Source organism: Mus pahari, chromosome 17 (assembly GCF_900095145.1).
Source record: "Mus pahari chromosome 17, PAHARI_EIJ_v1.1, whole genome shotgun sequence".
In the NCBI taxonomy this organism is placed as follows: Eukaryota; Metazoa; Chordata; class Mammalia; order Rodentia; family Muridae; genus Mus; species Mus pahari.
In genome coordinates, this window is record NC_034606.1 from 50,268,206 (window position 1) to 50,285,818 (window position 17,613).

Sequence of the window (17,613 nt, forward strand, 5' to 3'; positions counted from 1 at the left end):
CCTAGAACTCACAGAGATCCTCCAGCCTCTGCCTCCCCACTGCTGGGACTAAAAGCCTCCACCTGGCTTATTCCTAGGATGTTTCAATAAATTTTGGGGCAGAGAAGGACACTCAAGGACCAAGTCTGCCTGTACAGTGACCGTTTACAAAGTGTGCTGGCACTGGAGATAAAATGAAGGTGCCACGGCCTCATATGGGAAGTGAGTGGTCTAAAAAGAGCCAGCCAGCCCAGGCACCTCTTCCAGGGAGGGCTTGGGTGCTCTGATAGATGACAGCGTCACCTCTGTCATGCTCTGGATGTGACGGTCATGGGAGCTGGATCGGGACATCATGCGTGTCTCACATTCCTTCCCTTCACATTTGCTGTGTTTTTGTGGCAACCATAGTCTTAGGTCAGTAGAGGGCCCCACAGACAAGTGGGAAAGGCGACTTCCATGAGGGAGACTCTAGCACCACCTACTGACCAAATCCGTTCAGATTGCTCTCGAAGCAGTATGTATGTGTATGCGTGCGTGCGTGCGTGCGTATGTGAGTGTGAGTGTGTATGTGTGTGTGTGAGCGTGTGGTGTATGTGACTTGTTTCTGTGTGTGTGTAATATATGTGTGTCTGATGTGTGTTTGTGTGTGTGTGAGTGGGTGTGGCATGTGTGTATCTGCATGTGTATGTGGTATGTATGTATGTCTGGTGTGTCTGTGTATGTCTATGTATGTGTGCGTGTTTGTGTATGTGAGTGTATGGTGTATGTATTTCTGTGTTTGAGTGGGTGTGGTGTATGTGTGTCTTTGTGTTTGAATATGTGTGTGTGTGTGTGTGTGTGTGTGTGTGTGCTCTAAAGGGAAATAGGCCAACTTTGAAACCCAAACTTACTGCTCACTGCCCTTGACACCCCAGAGGAACATAGTGCATGGACCCCAGCTGCCTGCCTGGCTCTCATGGCCTTCCCTTCTCCCAGTCATCAAAGACCCTTCCTTGATAGAGAGATCTCTCTGGCATGTGGAGTGCCCCCATTTGACCTGGTCCTCTGGCATCTCTAGGGACAGCTGCCTTTCAGCAGTACCCGTGATTCCCTACTACCAGCTCTGGACTCTCTGTGACAGGCTCCGTCTTCAGTGGGCGTGGTTCTCTCCTGTCATTGGTGTGTGGCTCTTACTTGAAGGACTTCTCTTTTCTTAGAGCCAGAAAGTTAACTAGTCAAGTACGTGAGAGGCTTCCTAGCAGCCCTGAGAAGCATCCAATAAGACAGAAATGCCATGCGCAAGAAGTGTCAAATATGAAGCAAATCCAGGACAAGACATGGAGACTTTAAAAGCCAGAGGAGAGATGTGATGCAAGACGCTGAGAGATTCTGTGACCTGAGAATCCAAACTCGGTCAAAATGACAGACCTACCTGAGGAGGATATGCTCAAGTTCTATGGGACTGGCCATCTTGGCTCTGCCTCTTAAGTTCCTGTCATTCTGCCTTTAGCATGTGTTGGGCCTGGTGTTCAGGGCTAGAACACAAGTCCTGTCATTTTCCTGTCAACACTCTGTCACAAGAATGTACTGTGGCCATCCTGTTGCAGGAAGTTAGAGGCTATAATTAGATGCTACTAAGAGAACTTATTCTCACCCTATCACAGGAAATCGGTTCCTCTGACAGGAAGTTAGTACTCGTCTCCATGCTGTTACAAGAAGTGAGAGCCTGTCACCATCTCTAACACACAAGAAATTAGGACTTGTCTTCATCGATACCACATACAGGAAGTCAGGGTCTGTCACAGGAAGTGAGAACCTGTCTTTGTCTCTACCACATAGGAAGTTAGGCCTGTCTCCATCCTCTCACAGGAAGTTAGGCCTGTCTCTATCCTCTCACAGGAAGTGAGAACCTGTCTTCCTCTCTACCACACAGGAAGTTAGGCCTGTCTCCATCCTCTCACAGGAAGTTAGGCCTGTCTCTATCCTCTCACAGGAAGTGAGAACCTGTCTTCCTCTCCACCACACAGGAAGTTCGGTGTTGTCTTCATCCTGCCACAGGAAGTTCAGTCTTGTCACAGGATATTAGAACCTGGCATTATCTCCATTTTGAGCCCCACTCTATCTCTATGGACAGAAGCAGGGAATCGGACCAAGTATCTAAAGCTGAGTCACAGGGCTGGGGAGCGGATCTCATCCCTGAGCTTAGACTTGGCATCTTCCTTCACAATGTGGCTCTCTCTGAACCTTTTTCCTCATCTGACAAGGGGCACTCAAGCCGCCATCTTGAACACTGGTTGTGATGACACCAGTGAAAGTATGGGGGATTAGCCCCACATGCAAATAAATGGTAACAGCTGTGATGATTTCTGGCTAGTCCCGGAGACCCACCCAGGAGTTCTTCGTGGCCTTGGCCATTATCTGGGTGAGGTCCTTGCTGAGTATGCCCAGGGTAGCTAGCTCTCTGCCTTGAGAGGGGAACACATCTCCCCCTGGGTATGGCTTGACCCTGGCCACCAGTACCCCTAGAGGGTGTCGCTGTACCTGAGTCTGCGGCCTTGAGGCCTACAGTGCCTCCCCCAGGTGAGTGAGGGTACTCTCTGTGCTGGCTGCATCGGTCAGAGGGGTGGCAGGAGGCCCCGCCCAGTGAGCCAGCCGCGCTTGCCCACACTCTGTTGTTTCTCTGCTTGCTGAGGTGGCGCTAACCCTCTTCCTATCTCTCTGTCCACTTGTCTTTCAGCCGCTGTGAGCGCTTGCCTTGCCATGAGAACCAGGAGTGCCCCAGGCTGCCTCTGAGAATAACCTACTACCACCTCTCTTTCCCCACCAACATCCAAGTGCCCGCGGTGGTTTTCCGCATGGGCCCTTCCAGTGCTGTCCCTGGGGACAGCATGCAGCTGGCCATCACCGCCGGCAACGAGGAGGGCTTTTTCACCACTCGAAAGGTGAGCCACCACAGTGGGGTGGTGGCCCTCACCAAGCCCATCCCTGAGCCCAGGGACTTGCTCCTGACCGTCAAGATGGATCTTTACCGCCACGGCACAGTCAGCTCCTTTGTGGCCAAGCTTTTCATCTTTGTGTCTGCAGAGCTCTGAGTGCTTGCTTGGGCCCTGGGCACTCCCTCTTGTTGTTGCTTTCCCACCTTTGGGGTTCTAATAAACTCTCCGCAGCCATCCCAAGAGCATGCCTCCTGTACCTTGGTTTTATTTGGTATAGACAGGGGCCTCTCTGCTTTCTCTCTCCCCAGGGTTAAGCTGAGCCCCTTCCAAAATTGGTTTCCCTAACGGGTGACTGGGTTTCATACAGTCTAGGTACCCGAGAACCATAGCAACAGAGTTCATTATTGCGTTATCAGACAGTCGAGGCAAGGAAAGAATGAGGCTAGGCTGGGTCTGCACACCTATGAATGATCTCGTCCTGTTGTATAAACTCAGTTGTGATGGCTGAGAAGGAGCCTCACTCAGAGATGCCCGAGTTCTGCCTCCTTCATTTTTTCCAATATAGAATGCCAACCCCACCCGCTGAAGGAAGGGAAGGGCGTGGCTCTAATGGCTCTGCTTGTTATAGCCATGCTAACATGGGGTAATAGGCCTTTTGGCCACTGGGGATCACATGTAGGATCACCAGGGCTGTTCTGGGCAAACACTGAACACAGTTGATCTTTGATAAAGCTCTTGACTAAAGAAACTCATTTGCCTCCACTGATCCCCCCCCCCCCCAAATACTGTGCCAAGAAGAAGCACTGTTGTGGTGCTTGCTGGAACCATAAAGGGTTTAACAGATATTTCATATATACCTCCGGTGTGTATTGTCTTTGTGGATACTCAGAGAGGGTGTGATTTGCCCAAGATCACAGAGGTGGTCTGTGTACCCTAGCTCAACAGCTCTGCCTAGTCCGTTCGGTCACAGTCCCTCCGCTGTGAGCCCTGAGCCTCTTGCCCCTGGCTTCTCCTTCATGAGTCCAGCCAGCCCAGCTGCCGATCTTGTGGCATCAACTCGACTTGCTCCACAGTTTGTTTTTGGCTCAGACGCTGGAGCATTTTGAAGAATTGGCCTAAGATCCTTTATGGCGTCCATTGCATGTAGTTGCGGTCCCTGTTCTATCTGTTCTGTTCTTTCTTTCTGTCTGTCTGTCTGTCTGTCTGTCTGTCTGTCTGTCTGTCTGTCTGTCTTTCTTTCTTAAATACCTATTTTAGGTATATGTGTGTTTAATCTGAGTGCATGACTGGTGGAGGCTAGAAGAGGGTGTCAGGTCCCCTGGAGTTGGTGTTTCAGACCTCGTAAGTCTACATGTAAGTTCTGGGAACTAAAACCAGGTCCACTTAAAAATTAGCTGGTACTCTTAACCATTGAACCATGGGAAAAATCTCAGTGAGAGTTTTAAGGGTGGATACAACTTCATCTTAGTGTGACCGTCCAGCCTGACCTCAAAATTATTCTCCCCGATCACACTTCCCCTGAACCATAATGACATAATTTTATATACCCTTAGCCTAAAAACCACTTAAACCTCAGCTTAAGTGGGCTTTCCTCTCCATTTTTTTTTTTTTATTAAGATAACAAAATACCAAAGACTGGGTAACATCCTGAAGACAAGATGTTTATTTAGCTTCTTATTTGGCTAAGAAGATCCAAGGTGGAGTGTCTACGCTTGAAGGTGGCCCTTCTTGCTGGTAGACTCCTGATGACTCTCAGGATGTCACATGGAGCACAATGGAGCATGTATGAGCATTTACATCTCTTGTCTTATACAGCCTTCAGAATTCAGTTGTGGGGCTCCGCCATAGTGAGCGTCTCATCCCAACCACCTTTCTCACATCCTGTCTCTAGAAATCATAGTTGCAGTGAGTGTCCATGCTCCTAATACCTCAATAAGAATTAAATGTCAATACATTGAAGCCTTGAGGGATGCTCACCCTATCCTTCTTGTTACAGAAGCTTTGCCCAACACTCCAGGCTATGGTCTCTCTGTCTCTCTTTTGCTTTTTTTTTTTTTTTAATTTTTTTTTCAGCCCAGCTCCAGCCATATTTCATATATTTATATTTTATATATTTATATTTCATATAAATGTGGGTACACTGTAGCTGTCTTCAGACATACCAGAAGATGGCATTGGATATCCATTACAGATGGTTGTGAGCCACCATGTGGTTGCTGGGAATTGAACTCAGGACCTCTGGAAGAGCAGTCAGTGCTTTTAACCACAAAGCCATCTATCTCTCCAGCCCATCTCTCTTGCTTATAACACTATCTTTATGGTGCTTGGAACAGCCTAAGATTCCCATTTGCTTCCATTCTTTGAATTTGTCTTTCTCGCCATCTAGAAGATTCTACAAAGGCAGGGACTAGGTCTATTTCATCCTGCGACTGTCCTGGTTGTCTACCAAGATTCCGGGTACACAGTAGGTACTCTGTCTATGTCTGTTGAGAAAATGGAGATCATGCCAATTAATACTGGCTGTCTTCGGGTTTCTATTGCTGTGAAGAGATGTCGTGACCACTACAATTTTTATAAAGGAAAGCATTTAATTGGGGCTGGCTTACAGTTCAGAAGAAAAGTTCATTCTCATCGTGGCAGGAATCGTGGTGGTGGTGTAGGCAGACATAGTGTTGACAGTTCTACATCTAGATCAGCAGGCAGCTGAGAGAGTGGCACCGGGCCTGGCTTGAGCTTCTGAAACCTCAGAGCCCATCCCCCATTGACATACTTCCTCCACATGGACCCCAGCAAGGCCACACCTTCCAATAGTGCCAGTCCCTTTGATCCTGTGGGGACCATTTTCATTCAAACTACCACACTGGGCTTAGGTTTTTAGTCTTCCAGTGGATCTGACTGCTGGTGTTGTCTCTTAGCAGAACCCGAAGCTCTGGCACCCAGACCTTACTCTGATGTGTGGGGGTCAGGTTGCCTTCACGTTGCCTGTCCCCCAAAGCATGCACCAGGCTACAGCAGAGGACTCTGAAGGGCTGGCCTTGTTCTCTAGTTCCTCCTTTTCTTTGGTTCTCTTTCTTAGATTGTGACATCTAATTCCCTTGAAGTTTGTTCGATCTGGCCCACTGTTTATTCTCTCAACTGTAGCTTCTGCAACCTGGCTCATTACCTTTGTCCATAGGGCAGCTTGCCCCTTCCTTGCCAATCCCTGACTATGTAAGCTCCTGGCCTCCTCTGAACCCTGCCCTCTTTCCGCAAACTGCCATTCTCCCTATAGACTTAGCTCAAGGACCACCTCCTCAGTGAAGCCTTCCTTGTTTAGTTAGCACTCTCTGGCCCCGGGCATCCCTCATTAGCATTTACCCTGGTATCTTAAAATTGTTAACTTGTTTGTTACACCTGCTAAGCCGCGGGCTTTTGAATGAAGGAGTCGTCTCTGTGGTTGGTTTTGGCATCTTTGAACTGTTTGGCCTAAAGAAGCAGCCCATTAAGTCAGTGGGCATGTAGTTCAGACGTGCAGGCAAAACAGCCATCCACATAAAATAATAATGAAGGGAAATTTAAAATGCAGACGTGTGTGCGGCTTGGACAGCCTGATTGAAGCTCTCTGGATCCCGCGCCCCCAAGACCACACTCAGAACAACTGGGCAGGACAATTACAAATCCATGGGAAATAATTTACTACTAAACAAAGCAACACAGCGGCTCCACAAACCTCCCAGGTACAAGTTAGGGCCTCGCTCTGCTCAGCTCCGGGGCAGCCCTGGAAAGAGCAGCAGGCTTATGTGGGGAGCTCAGGAACTGGAGCCTCTTCACACCCCAATGGCCAAGACTTGTGGGAGCCCATGGAGGGGCTGGGTTAGGTGGCAGCCGTTCAGCCCCTCAATGTGGGGACTGAGTTGTCAGTCCCTCTAGTGGCAGGGTCTCTCTAGGGACAGCTTGTGGAAACAATAGGAAATCAACAGTGACAACAGCCACTGGAAGAGGAAGGTGCCAAACCATTAGAGGTACATCAGGGAGGGTGGCAGCCCAGGGGCAAGAGCCTAGGGGGCTCTAGGAGGTCAGAAAAGCTGCTATGAGCTGTGCCAACTTTAAAATGCCAGGGAAGTGGATTCCTCATAGAAAGGAGCAACCCAAAGGCGTCAGTGTGAGAGTCCATCTCTCACACTAGGTTCTGTAACAAAGGGCTGTGAACTAGGTGACTGCATAGTAGGTGTGCATAATCTCCCACTGTGTGTTTCCGACTCTGCTTCATCTGACCGGGGCACCCTCTTCCCGGTGGGGAATGGCTGTATCTGCACAGTCTCCTGTGGCTTGCTGCCTTTGGCGTTCCTTGGCTTACAGTAACGCCCCTCCACCTCTTCCTGTCCCATCAAACTGCATTGGCCTCCTGTGTCTTTGTCTTGTCGCAGGCCTCTTTTCAAAGTCAAAACACTAAAAAGAAACAAGTTAGAAAAGAAAAAATATATATATATAAATAAGAACACAGGGTTGGAGAGATGGCTTAGCGGTTAAAAGCACTGACTGCTCTTCTAGAGGTCATGAGTTCAAATCCCAGCAATTACGTAGTGGCTCACAACCTCTGTAATGCGATCTGATGCCCTCTTCTGGTGTGTCTGAAGATAGCTACAGTGTACTTATAGTAAATAAATAAATAAACCTTAAAAAAAAAGAAAATATAAATAAAAAGAGAAAGAACATAAATGTCCTGGTTTGCACTGTCAATTTAACACAGTCTAGAATCACTGGGGAAAAGTTTCAGTTGAGTAATTGTCCTTATCAGGTTAGTCTGTGATAAAGGAAGACCAAACCCACTGTGGGCGGGACTATTCCCTAGGCAGGTGGTCCTTGGCTAAGAAAAATGGCTAAACATGAGCCTGTGAATGAACCAGCAAGTAGCATCCTGGTTCCTGCCTTGAGTTGACTGGCTCCACTCAAGTCACTTTGGGTCATAATGTTATATACCACAGTAACAAAGAAGCAAAGCACAACAAGAGGAACATCTTAAGGAAAAGTGACAAATGCTCAAGGTATACAAAGCAAGTCCAGCCTGCAGATAAGGGCATGCAGAACAGGTCCAGCATGCAAATAACAGGGAACTCTGAAGGTATGCAGAGAAGGTCTAGCGTGTAGACAATAGGCATCTCAGAATCCCTGGTCCTTAAAAAAAAAATGTCTGTCATAACCTAAACCGGGGGGGGGGGCAGTCAGTATTATAAGTGATAACCGAAGGGGGAAAAAAGCCACATAAATTAGAAATAAACGGAAAATCCCCATAGGAAGAACACACCACATACCAGAGCAACCAACACAGAGACAGTCTTGTAAAACTATTGGTTGGGGGGAACACAAGTCACCCTGTGATGGTTAATTTTGATTAACACCTTGGCTGAATTAAGAAACACCTCTAGCATTAATGAGGTAGGTCTTTGGGGGTCATGTGAGAGGCCTAACTGAGGAGGAAGCCACACCCTAAATGTGGGTGGTACCGTCTCACTGTCTGGAGTTGGAAGACAGACAGGAGAAAGGCAGCAGAGGTCCGGCATTCCTCTTTCTCTTTCCTAATCTACCCAGATGTGTACCAGCAGCCTTAGCTCCTGTGTCCACAGCTGGAAGCCACTCCTATTGCCAAGCCTGTCCCACCTTGATGGACTGTAGCCTCAGATGCTGGGCCCAAATGCCACACCCAGCTCCCCTCAAGTTACTTCTTGTTTGGTATGTGCTCCCAGCATTGAGAAAGTAATGCACACCTCTCTCATCAGGTGGCCATTCTAGCTCGCCCAGAGAGAAGCCATTTTTAGTAATCAAGTAGCATTCATCCTTAAACAGGGGAACAGCATCATTAGGTTGTTCAAATGGAAGAACTGGCTGGTTTGGTGCCAGAGCTTGGAATGAAGGTGTCTTAAACCCATCAATCAACTGATGAGGGTCACACCCCCTTTCAGTTGGCCTTATCCCAGTGGTCGCCCCTGTAGCTTAGAAGGTGCAGAGCTAACAAGAGTCCACTCAGCCACTAGAGGGCACACTTGCACTCCAGACCTGCTGAGTCACCTCCATACTTGGTTTTTCTCTATCTGTGCCTAGGCAACAAGTATTTGAATGTGGGTCCCTGCATGGAAATTTTTTTTGTTGTTTATTTATTTAAATAACTATTGGGGATTTTTTGTGTTTGTTTATTTTTTAATCTATGAGGGGAGTTCGAGAGATGGCTCACTCATTAACTGTACTTCAAAAGGAACCAGCTTATAACTGTCTGTAACTACAGTTCCAGGAGCCCTCTTCTGGCTTTGGTGGGTACTGCATGGACACGGTGCATCATACATGCAGGCAAAACACAAAATTAAAATAAACTAGTGGGAGTTAGGTTAAGGCGACTGGTTTCAGAGAGCCAGGAATTTGGAGTCTTAACATTTGTATGTTATTTTGATAAGCCACAAAGAACTTGTGTGAGAATCAGCCATTTGAACGCCATCGGCAAATGATTCGTGTTGTCTTCGGAGTTTTCACCCATTAAAGTCCAAGGTCAGGATCTGCGGTTCTGCATTTCTGACTCAAACATTTCTTTCCTTGGATAAGTGTGATTTCAACTCAGGACCTTTCTTCTCTTCCTGTTTTTAGATATCTAATTCTATAGATTCTAACTTCTAACCCCATCTAGACATGGAAATCAGGTTTTTAGCTTTTTCATTATTTTGTAAAATAAAGCAGTAAGTAAATCTTTCTAGACACAGAAATCCTTCATCTAGTTCACTTGTGGACTCAAGCAAATTATGGAACAAACAAGTCCTTTGGAAGGGCTCTAAAGTGTGTGTGTGTGTGTGTGTGTGTGTGTGTGCATGTATACGTGTGACTGTGCATGTGTGTGTGCACACATGTGCGCATGTGTGTGTATGTGCATGTATGTGGGTGCCTGTACATGTGTGTATACACACACGTGTATGCATGTGTGTATGTGTGCATGTGTGTGCATGTATATATGTGTGACTGTGTGTGTGTGCTCACACGCATGTGTATTCATGTGGGTATCATAGCTTTCTTGAAGATTTGTTTTTACTTTTTATTTATGCATGTGTGTGCATACATGTGCATGTACATTTGAGTAGGCCAGAAAAAAGTTGTTGGATTCCAGGGAGCTAGAGTTACAGATGTTTGTGAGTCATCCAACATGGATCCTGAGAACTGAACCCCGATTCTCTGGAAGAGCATCAAATACTCTTAACTCTTGAGTCATCTATGCAGCCCCGAATATCAGATTTTTAACAACACTTTATGTCAGATGAAAATGAAGCAATGTATTTAGGACAATTAGGAACTGCAACCCAGCCAAACTGACAGAGTGCGCACTGTACGAACTTGCACACACCGAACCATGACTGTGGCATTACAGCTACATACCTATTAAAGGGAGGCTGGGTGCTATCAATTGCCATATAGCTCAGTCTACACAGATGTATTTCTAGTTAAACTGAATAGAAAGAGAACATACTAGAGATATTATTATGGTTGATTGGTGATGATCATTTTAGTACTGTTACTCTGAGATCACTCTGTCTGAAATATGGGACCAGTCAAATTAGACAGTTGTGAGATTCTCAGTGTTGGTTGAATCAGGCTTGTGACGTAGAGTAAAAACTATGCCTTTGAGACCTGGAGAAGACAAGAAGTTTATAAACTTTGTTTTGAATTGTAAATATTAGTGTGAGCTTGCATTACCTTTATTTCTCATTGCATTCGTTTGGGGGGGGGGTCAAAGGGCAACTTGCAAAAGCTGGTTTTTCCCTCTTTCTGTCACATAGGTCCCAAGGACCAAACTCAGGTCATCAGCTTTGGTAGCAAGATTTTAGCTGACTGAGGCATGTCATCAGCCCCTCCTTCTCTGTATGTTATATTTTGAATGTCTGCTGGCGATGCCTGGAAATAGTGGCCGGCCCTGTTGCTCTGGGCACTGTCGCTGTGTAGACTATGATCCTGTATCACCATTTCCCATAGACCACAGACAGATAAATCCAGAGCTCACTGGAGAAGTGGCTCTAGTGTACAGTAAAGCATTCTTGATGAAATTGAATACTGTGTATTGCCTCAGTTGTGGGGGCACAAGGGACCCCAGAGCCACTTTTTTCTCTCTGGCCAAGAAGGGAAGGAAAGTTTGAGCTTCCACAAAGGACAAGAATGCCAGTGGACCAAACCTTATCAAACTGGATCCCATCATGAGTTCTCCTTAGCTTTGTTTTTCCTACCTCAAAGTCCTTTGAGGAGTAATAGAGAGCCCTGACGTTCATGATACAAACTCTTGTCTGTATTCATTACTTTTCTTTCTTTCTTTCTTTCTTTCTTTCTTTCTTTCTTTCTTTCTTTCTTTCTTTCTTTCTTCCTTTCTTTCTTTCTCTCTCTCTCTCTCTCTCTCTCTCTCTCTCTCTCTCTCTCTTTCTTTCTTTCTTTCTTTCTTTCTTTCTTTTTGTTTTTCCGAGACAGGGTTTCTCTGTATAGTCCTGGCTGTCCTGGAACTCACTTTGTAGACCAGGCTGGCCTCGAACTCAGAAATCCACCTGCCTATGCCTCCCAAGTGCTGGGATTAAAGGCGTGCACCACCACACCCGGCTCATTACTTTTCTTAAATCCCTAACAACAAGAAGCAACTTAGTGGAAGAGAGGGTGTTTGTCTCACGTTTGAGGGTATGGTCCATGGCGAGTGTGGTGGGGGCAGGTGCAGCTCTTGGTTGTGGTAGGAGAGTGAAGCAGCAAGTGCATTTCCTGGGAGTTTAGAAAACAAGACAGGAAGTGGGCCAGGCCATAAATCTCAAGCATCTACCCATTCATTACCCACTTCCTCTCCCTGGACCTCCATTTCCCAAAGGATTCTTAACCTCTCAAAACAGCACCACCAGCTAGGGACCAAGTGTTCCGACTTGAGAGCCTGAGGGGGAGCATTTCATATCCAACGTTCATATTCATGTTTATCACATCATGCTCATATCATGGCCAGCATAACACTGGCCAGTAGCGGAGTAGAATTGGACCTAGCAAATGCATCTATGAGATCGCTTCCTGGCACAGAAGGCCAGCCAGGGAATGAGAGCCAAGTGTCAAGCCAGCAGGATTTTTCCAGCCCCAAGGTACAGTCAGTGGGTGGTTTGGGTTTCTGCTGATAAAACACCACGAGCAAAAGAAATCTGGGAAGAAGAGAGTTTATTTAACCTTAACAGGTTATAGTCCACCATGAGGAGAAGTCAGGGCAGAAACCCAAGGCAGGAACCGAAGCAGAGGCCATGGAGGAATGCTGCTTATGGCAATTATCTATCTATCTATCTATCTATCTATCTATCTATCTATCTATCTATCTATCCATCCATCCATCCACCCGTCCACCTACCTATCTCTATCTCCATGGCTTTCTCAGCTTGCTTTCTTATATTACCCAAGACCAGCTGTGCCTGGTGGTGCACACTTTTAATCCAAGCCCTCAAGAGGCAGAGGCAGGTGGATCTCTGTGAGTTCAAGGCTGACCTGGTCTACATACTGAGTTCTGGGACAGCCAGGGCTATGTAGAGAGAACTTGTCTCAAACAAACAAACAAACAAAACCCACAAAATATTATGTCACCCAAGACCACTGACTCAGAGGTGCCACAACCCGTAGTGGGCTCCCACTCGTCAATCATGTATCAAGAAAATGTCTCAAGACTTGCCTACAGGCCAGTCTAGAAGCGCCATTTTCTCTATTGAGATTCCTTCTTCCCGGATGACTCTAGCTAGTGTCAAGAAGACAGAAACTAACTAGGAGAATGGGCGTAGGCCCTGAGCACCAACCGCTGTAGGTATCACAGAAAGACCAGAACTCACATGATCTGATGGGAGAGACTCCACCTCTGTCATCCTTCCAACCAGACTGGGCCTGTGTCTCATCCAGCAGCCAATGTAAAGGACATTCAGAGGAAAGGGATGCTCTGATCCACATCACAAGGACGCAGGCAGCCAGCTCCCCACTGTGGGACTCTGAGGCTGATATGCAGTAGGCTCCTGACCAGATCACGTGGAGAATGAAAGGATGGAGGGGAAACTGTCAGTCAGAGGGGACTTACAGACAACCATCACTCATTCATGGGCATGTCCATATGTCGGTCACAGAGGTACACACTGTGGGAAGGAGCTGTGAAGAGACCCAGTAGGAGCTTACGTGGGTCCAGGCTAAGGGTTAGCTGTAGGATGCAGGAGCGTTGGTATTCGTCTGGTGCACACGAGGCAGCTTCAGGCAGTTGGCTGAAGTTTCTTTCCTTGTGTGAAGGATGTTTATTTTTGAGACTTGGTTTCACTGTAGAGAGCAGGCTGGTCTTGAACCTGTAGCCTTCCTGCCTGATGTGATTGATGATTATAAAAACGTTTTCCATACAATAAGTCTTTGAGCTATTTTTATTCCATTCATATCTGGGGTTTTGTTTTGAGGGGTTTGTTTTTATTTCTTTTTTTGTTTGTTTGGTTGGTTGGTTAGTTGGTTGGTTACTAGAGACAGGGTTTCTCTGTGTAGTCTTGGCTGTCCTGGAACTCACTATGCAAACAAGGCTGGCCTCAAATGCAGAGATCCACCTTCCTCTGCCTCCTGAGTGCTGGGGTTAAACACATGTGCCATCACCAGCTGGCTGTTCATATGTTTTCATTTCATTTAGTGTGTGTGTGTGTGTGTGTGTGTGTGTGTGTCCTGTGGAGGCAAAATGACAACTTTGGGTGTTGTTTCCCGGACACTTCCCTCCTCCTCTTCCTCCTCTTCCTCCTCCTCTTCTTCCTGCATTTTTAGTTTTAATTTAATTTTATGTCTATGGGTGTTTTTGCATGTGTGTATGTCAGTGCACCATGTGTGTACAGTGCCCACGGAGGTCAGAGAGTGTTCGATCCCCTGGCTCTTGCGTTACAGATGGCTGTGAACCAGCTGCCTCGTGGAATGTCTGAAAGAGCAAACAATGCCATCTCTCCAACCTTGTTTTGTATTTCATGGTAAAGTTTGCAAGAACAGTGTAGCACAGTGCCAGGAACATGGGCATGGACTTACAGTAAACGTAACCTTTTTTCCTTCCTGTCATTTGGTATGGATTCAGCTTCTCTGTGATGGACACTGAGGTCAGCAGCTTATAGACATCTCACCAACCCCGCCCTCCAACCCTCAACCCTGCCCCCATCCCCACCATGAGGCCTGCTAGCTGCCCAGTTGTTGGCTTCCAGGATGAAAGACTTGACACCCTTATTCATTGGTATCTACGGCACCTGGTACCCCTAACTACTCAACACTGTTGCTGAGCAACTGAGAAGTGAATGTGTTCTTCAGGGGCAGGCTGATGCTTACTTAGTGCGTTGGCAAATTCCAAACTGGGCAGCTAGGCTTATATGAAGGGCCATGCACAGATCCATACAGTTTAGTCTGGCCACAGAGGCTGCTGTTAAGTGCTGATAGAACTGCCCCCTGGACCACGTGCTACTTCTGGTGTTCTCTGGGTGCTGTTGCCCTGGCTTTGCCACCAACCTTCCTGGCCTGTGTTTCTCTGCAGCTTCCGCCAAGAGAAAACAGACACCGTCCGCTGCATCAAGTCTTGCCGTCCCAACGATGAGGCCTGCATGCGGGACCCTGTGCATACCGTCTCCCACACTGTCATCTCGCTGCCCACCTTCCGAGAGTTCACCCGTCCTGAGGGTGAGTGGATCAAGCTGAAGGTCCTGGGACTTGCTTCTGAGCTTCCTTCCGATTGAACAGAAAGCCTGTCCTGCAGGAGCCCTTCCTTGTAGGATGTGGTCGGCCTAGGATGCACATCTTTCCCATCTGGGATCCTGGGCTGCTCAGCCTTTCCCTGTTGGACAGCCCCTCTGATGACGGACAGTCATTCTGCCAATAGCATTCAGTGTTGATTCCACACTGAATGCTGGGGACTTGAGGAGGGTTTCCTGAGGGAAGTGGGTAGGAGGTTATGGGCCAAATTGGGAGAGGGAGAGAAGAGACTTGCCAGCAGTTGGCAAGGTCTGGAGGTGAGCTGGGCGGGGTGGGCATTGAGAACCAAGACAGACTGACAGGACTGGAAGTGTGAGCCGGTGTACCTAGACCTGGGGCTGAGGTTTCACCCCAAGAGAGCTGTTGAGAAGTCCTAATAGATAAGTCTGGGGTGCCAAGACATCTCGGAGACTGGGACAGATGGATGGAGTAACCACACTGGAAGCAGAGGCCATAGGATAACGTGACAGTTCTGTGTCCTTCCTGTGTCCATGTCCCAAAGGACATGGCCGGTGCCATCACAGCCCATTTCTGAGGCAGCCTGGGCTTACAAGCTCCTTGGTGAACCACGTATTCATGACACACCCTGGGGTGTGTAGCTGTGGGCTTCTCTGGTCCCCAGTCACCTTCTCTCTTCTGTATGGAGTCTCCCTCCCTGACTACCAGCAGACATCCAGCGAGCTTGTATGCCAGCTAACATACTAAGAACATGCTAAGAAAGGCCCTTCCTCTCCAGGAAAACGTGTCGCTGAGTGACCCCAAGGCTGACACTGTGAAAGCGTCATGCAGGATCAGCAGACAGTAGGGAAAAGGTGTGAGAGCCACCAGGCCAGCATTGTCCTTAGGGAAGTCCCCAGCCCTTACTCCATTCCCACAGGCTCACGTTTCCAGTGAAGACTTCACATCTCATATTTGCCCTGTGTCAAGTGGGGCTTCACAAACCTGCACACAGGTCTTTCCCACATTCCCAGCAGCCATTTTTTTTTTTTTTTTTTTTTTTGGTTTTTCGAGACAGGGTTGCCATTTTTTTTTATTTTAGATTTATTTATCTTATGTATATATGAGTACACGGTAGCTGTCTTCAGACACATCAGAAGAGGACAACTGTTACAGAGGGTTGCCAAGAGCCGCCATATAGTTGCTGGGAATTGAACTCACGACCTCTGGAAGAGCAGTCAGTGCTCTTAACTGCTAAGCTATTTTTCTGGTGTTCCACTCTGCTGACATAGGAGTTGGCTACCTGAATGGGGAACAACCAAGACACCTGTTAATGTCTTGGGCTCAGGACACTGGGTGCTGAGAGGACCCTCAGTGGACATCAGCCAGCTTCCTCCCTTACTTTATAGATGAGGAAACCGAGGCCCAGCAGAAAAAGGACTTCTCCAGGTTTACCCTGAGCCAGGCTGGGATCTGAATGGTGGTTCCAAGGCTAAGGTGGCTTACACTGCTTCACCATGAGGTGATCTGGAAGCACAGCCACCACGGCCCAGCTGAGCCCACGCTGCCAGCTGGCCCCATGACCTCAGGGCAGATAAGAATTGTCAAACTGCCTCGGTTTCCCCACTGATAAAACAAAGATTGGCTATGATGTGAGGGCCAGAACTCTACCTTCTGCACAGTGGGTGGTGGCGGGGGGGGGAGTTGGTGATTTCAGCCATGTTGCCTTAGGAGTGAATCTCCATTGTGTTTGGACTAGGGGGGGAGGGGAGAGGGGAGGAGAGGAGAGGAGAGGGCTGTGCCAGCGCTACAGTGTTCTCATTGCCATCATCCTTCCTGCAGAGATCATCTTTCTGAGGGCTGTCACACCGCTGTACCCCGCCAACCAGGCCGATATCATCTTCGACATCACAGAAGGGAACCTTCGCGACTCCTTTGATATCATCAAGCGCTATGAGGACGGCATGACTGTGGGTGAGTGACCCTCTGAGCTGCCCAGGGCATTGGCCAAGGTCATCTGCACCCTCCTCCCTCCCATCAGAGGCCAGTTCTACCTGGCTGCCAGGTCCTAGCCAGCAGCTCTGGGTAGCCTAGTGTGAAAGACTCCCCCGGAGATGGCCGTACCACTGACTCTCCTGTAAACCCTGTCAGCCTCAGTCTTCCCCACTTACCAAGTAGGTGGGTGAAATAGATCCTGCCTCTCATAGATGGATTTAGAAGGCTGTGCCCTGGCCAGGCTATGAGCCTTGGTCAGTGGGAGCCGGTCTGTCTGATGTTCCCATGATGCCATGAGAAGATAAGCAAACTGGGTTCCAGAAGACCCCAGATCTAGTCCCAGCCGTGCAACTAACTACCTTGGCTTAGCGTGCAATCTCCAGCCACTTGTCACCCCTCCCCAGGTGTCAGTGGGTAAGACCTCCCCCCCGGGACAGTCGCTGTCCCAGAAGCACAAGGGAGGCAGGGACAGAGCATGGTTTCATGCGGGCTTGGTGAAGAGGAAGTGGAGAGGATTCGCCAGACACCGGGACGGGGCTGGTGAACACCCACAGGGGAGATGGGAGGGAAGCCGGGAAGCCACATGATCTCTGTAGAGAGGACTGTGGGCCTTCAGTAGGACCTGCTCGCCCTGAAAGCTCTCAGAGGCCATTTCCATATCTGCTGTTCTCAGCTAAATTGCTCCTAGAGTGGACTAAGATGGGAAGCTCGACAGAGTTGAGTCCTGGTATGATGTCACCAGTGCCCGGTGGGTCACGACTGCACCCAGCGGGTCACTCCACTCTGTGACCTTTGTCACAGTTGCTCATCAGAACAGTCTTTTTAAAAAAATGTATCTATTTATTTATATGTAAGTACACTGTAGCTGTCTTCAGACACTCCAGGAGAGGGAGTCAGATCTTGTTACAGATGGTTGTAAGTCATTATGTGGTTGCTGGGATTTGAACTCAGGACCTTCGGGAGAGCAGTCGGTGCTCTTAACCACTGAGCCATCCCACCAGCCCCAGCATGGTCTTTAAGTAACATTGTTGTTGTTGTTGTTATT

The 17,613-nt window shown here is 48.1% G+C and overlaps 1 protein-coding gene across 2 annotated transcripts in view; it reads left to right on the forward strand.

Annotated features, from left to right (window-relative positions):
* Positions 1 to 17,613, forward strand: part of Fbln1 (fibulin 1) — a 78,530-nt gene that overhangs the window by 43,426 nt on the left and 17,491 nt on the right. Inside the window, exons 15-16 of one of the 2 annotated variants that reach the window (XM_021216831.2) lie at positions 14,422 to 14,564; positions 16,416 to 16,547. In XM_021216831.2, coding sequence (XP_021072490.1) covers positions 14,422 to 14,564; positions 16,416 to 16,547 — 275 coding nt within the window. Of the gene's footprint in view, positions 1 to 2,695; positions 3,140 to 14,421; positions 14,565 to 16,415; positions 16,548 to 17,613 lie in introns of those variants that run through there. The other variant, XM_021216832.1, reaches the window with a different exon arrangement.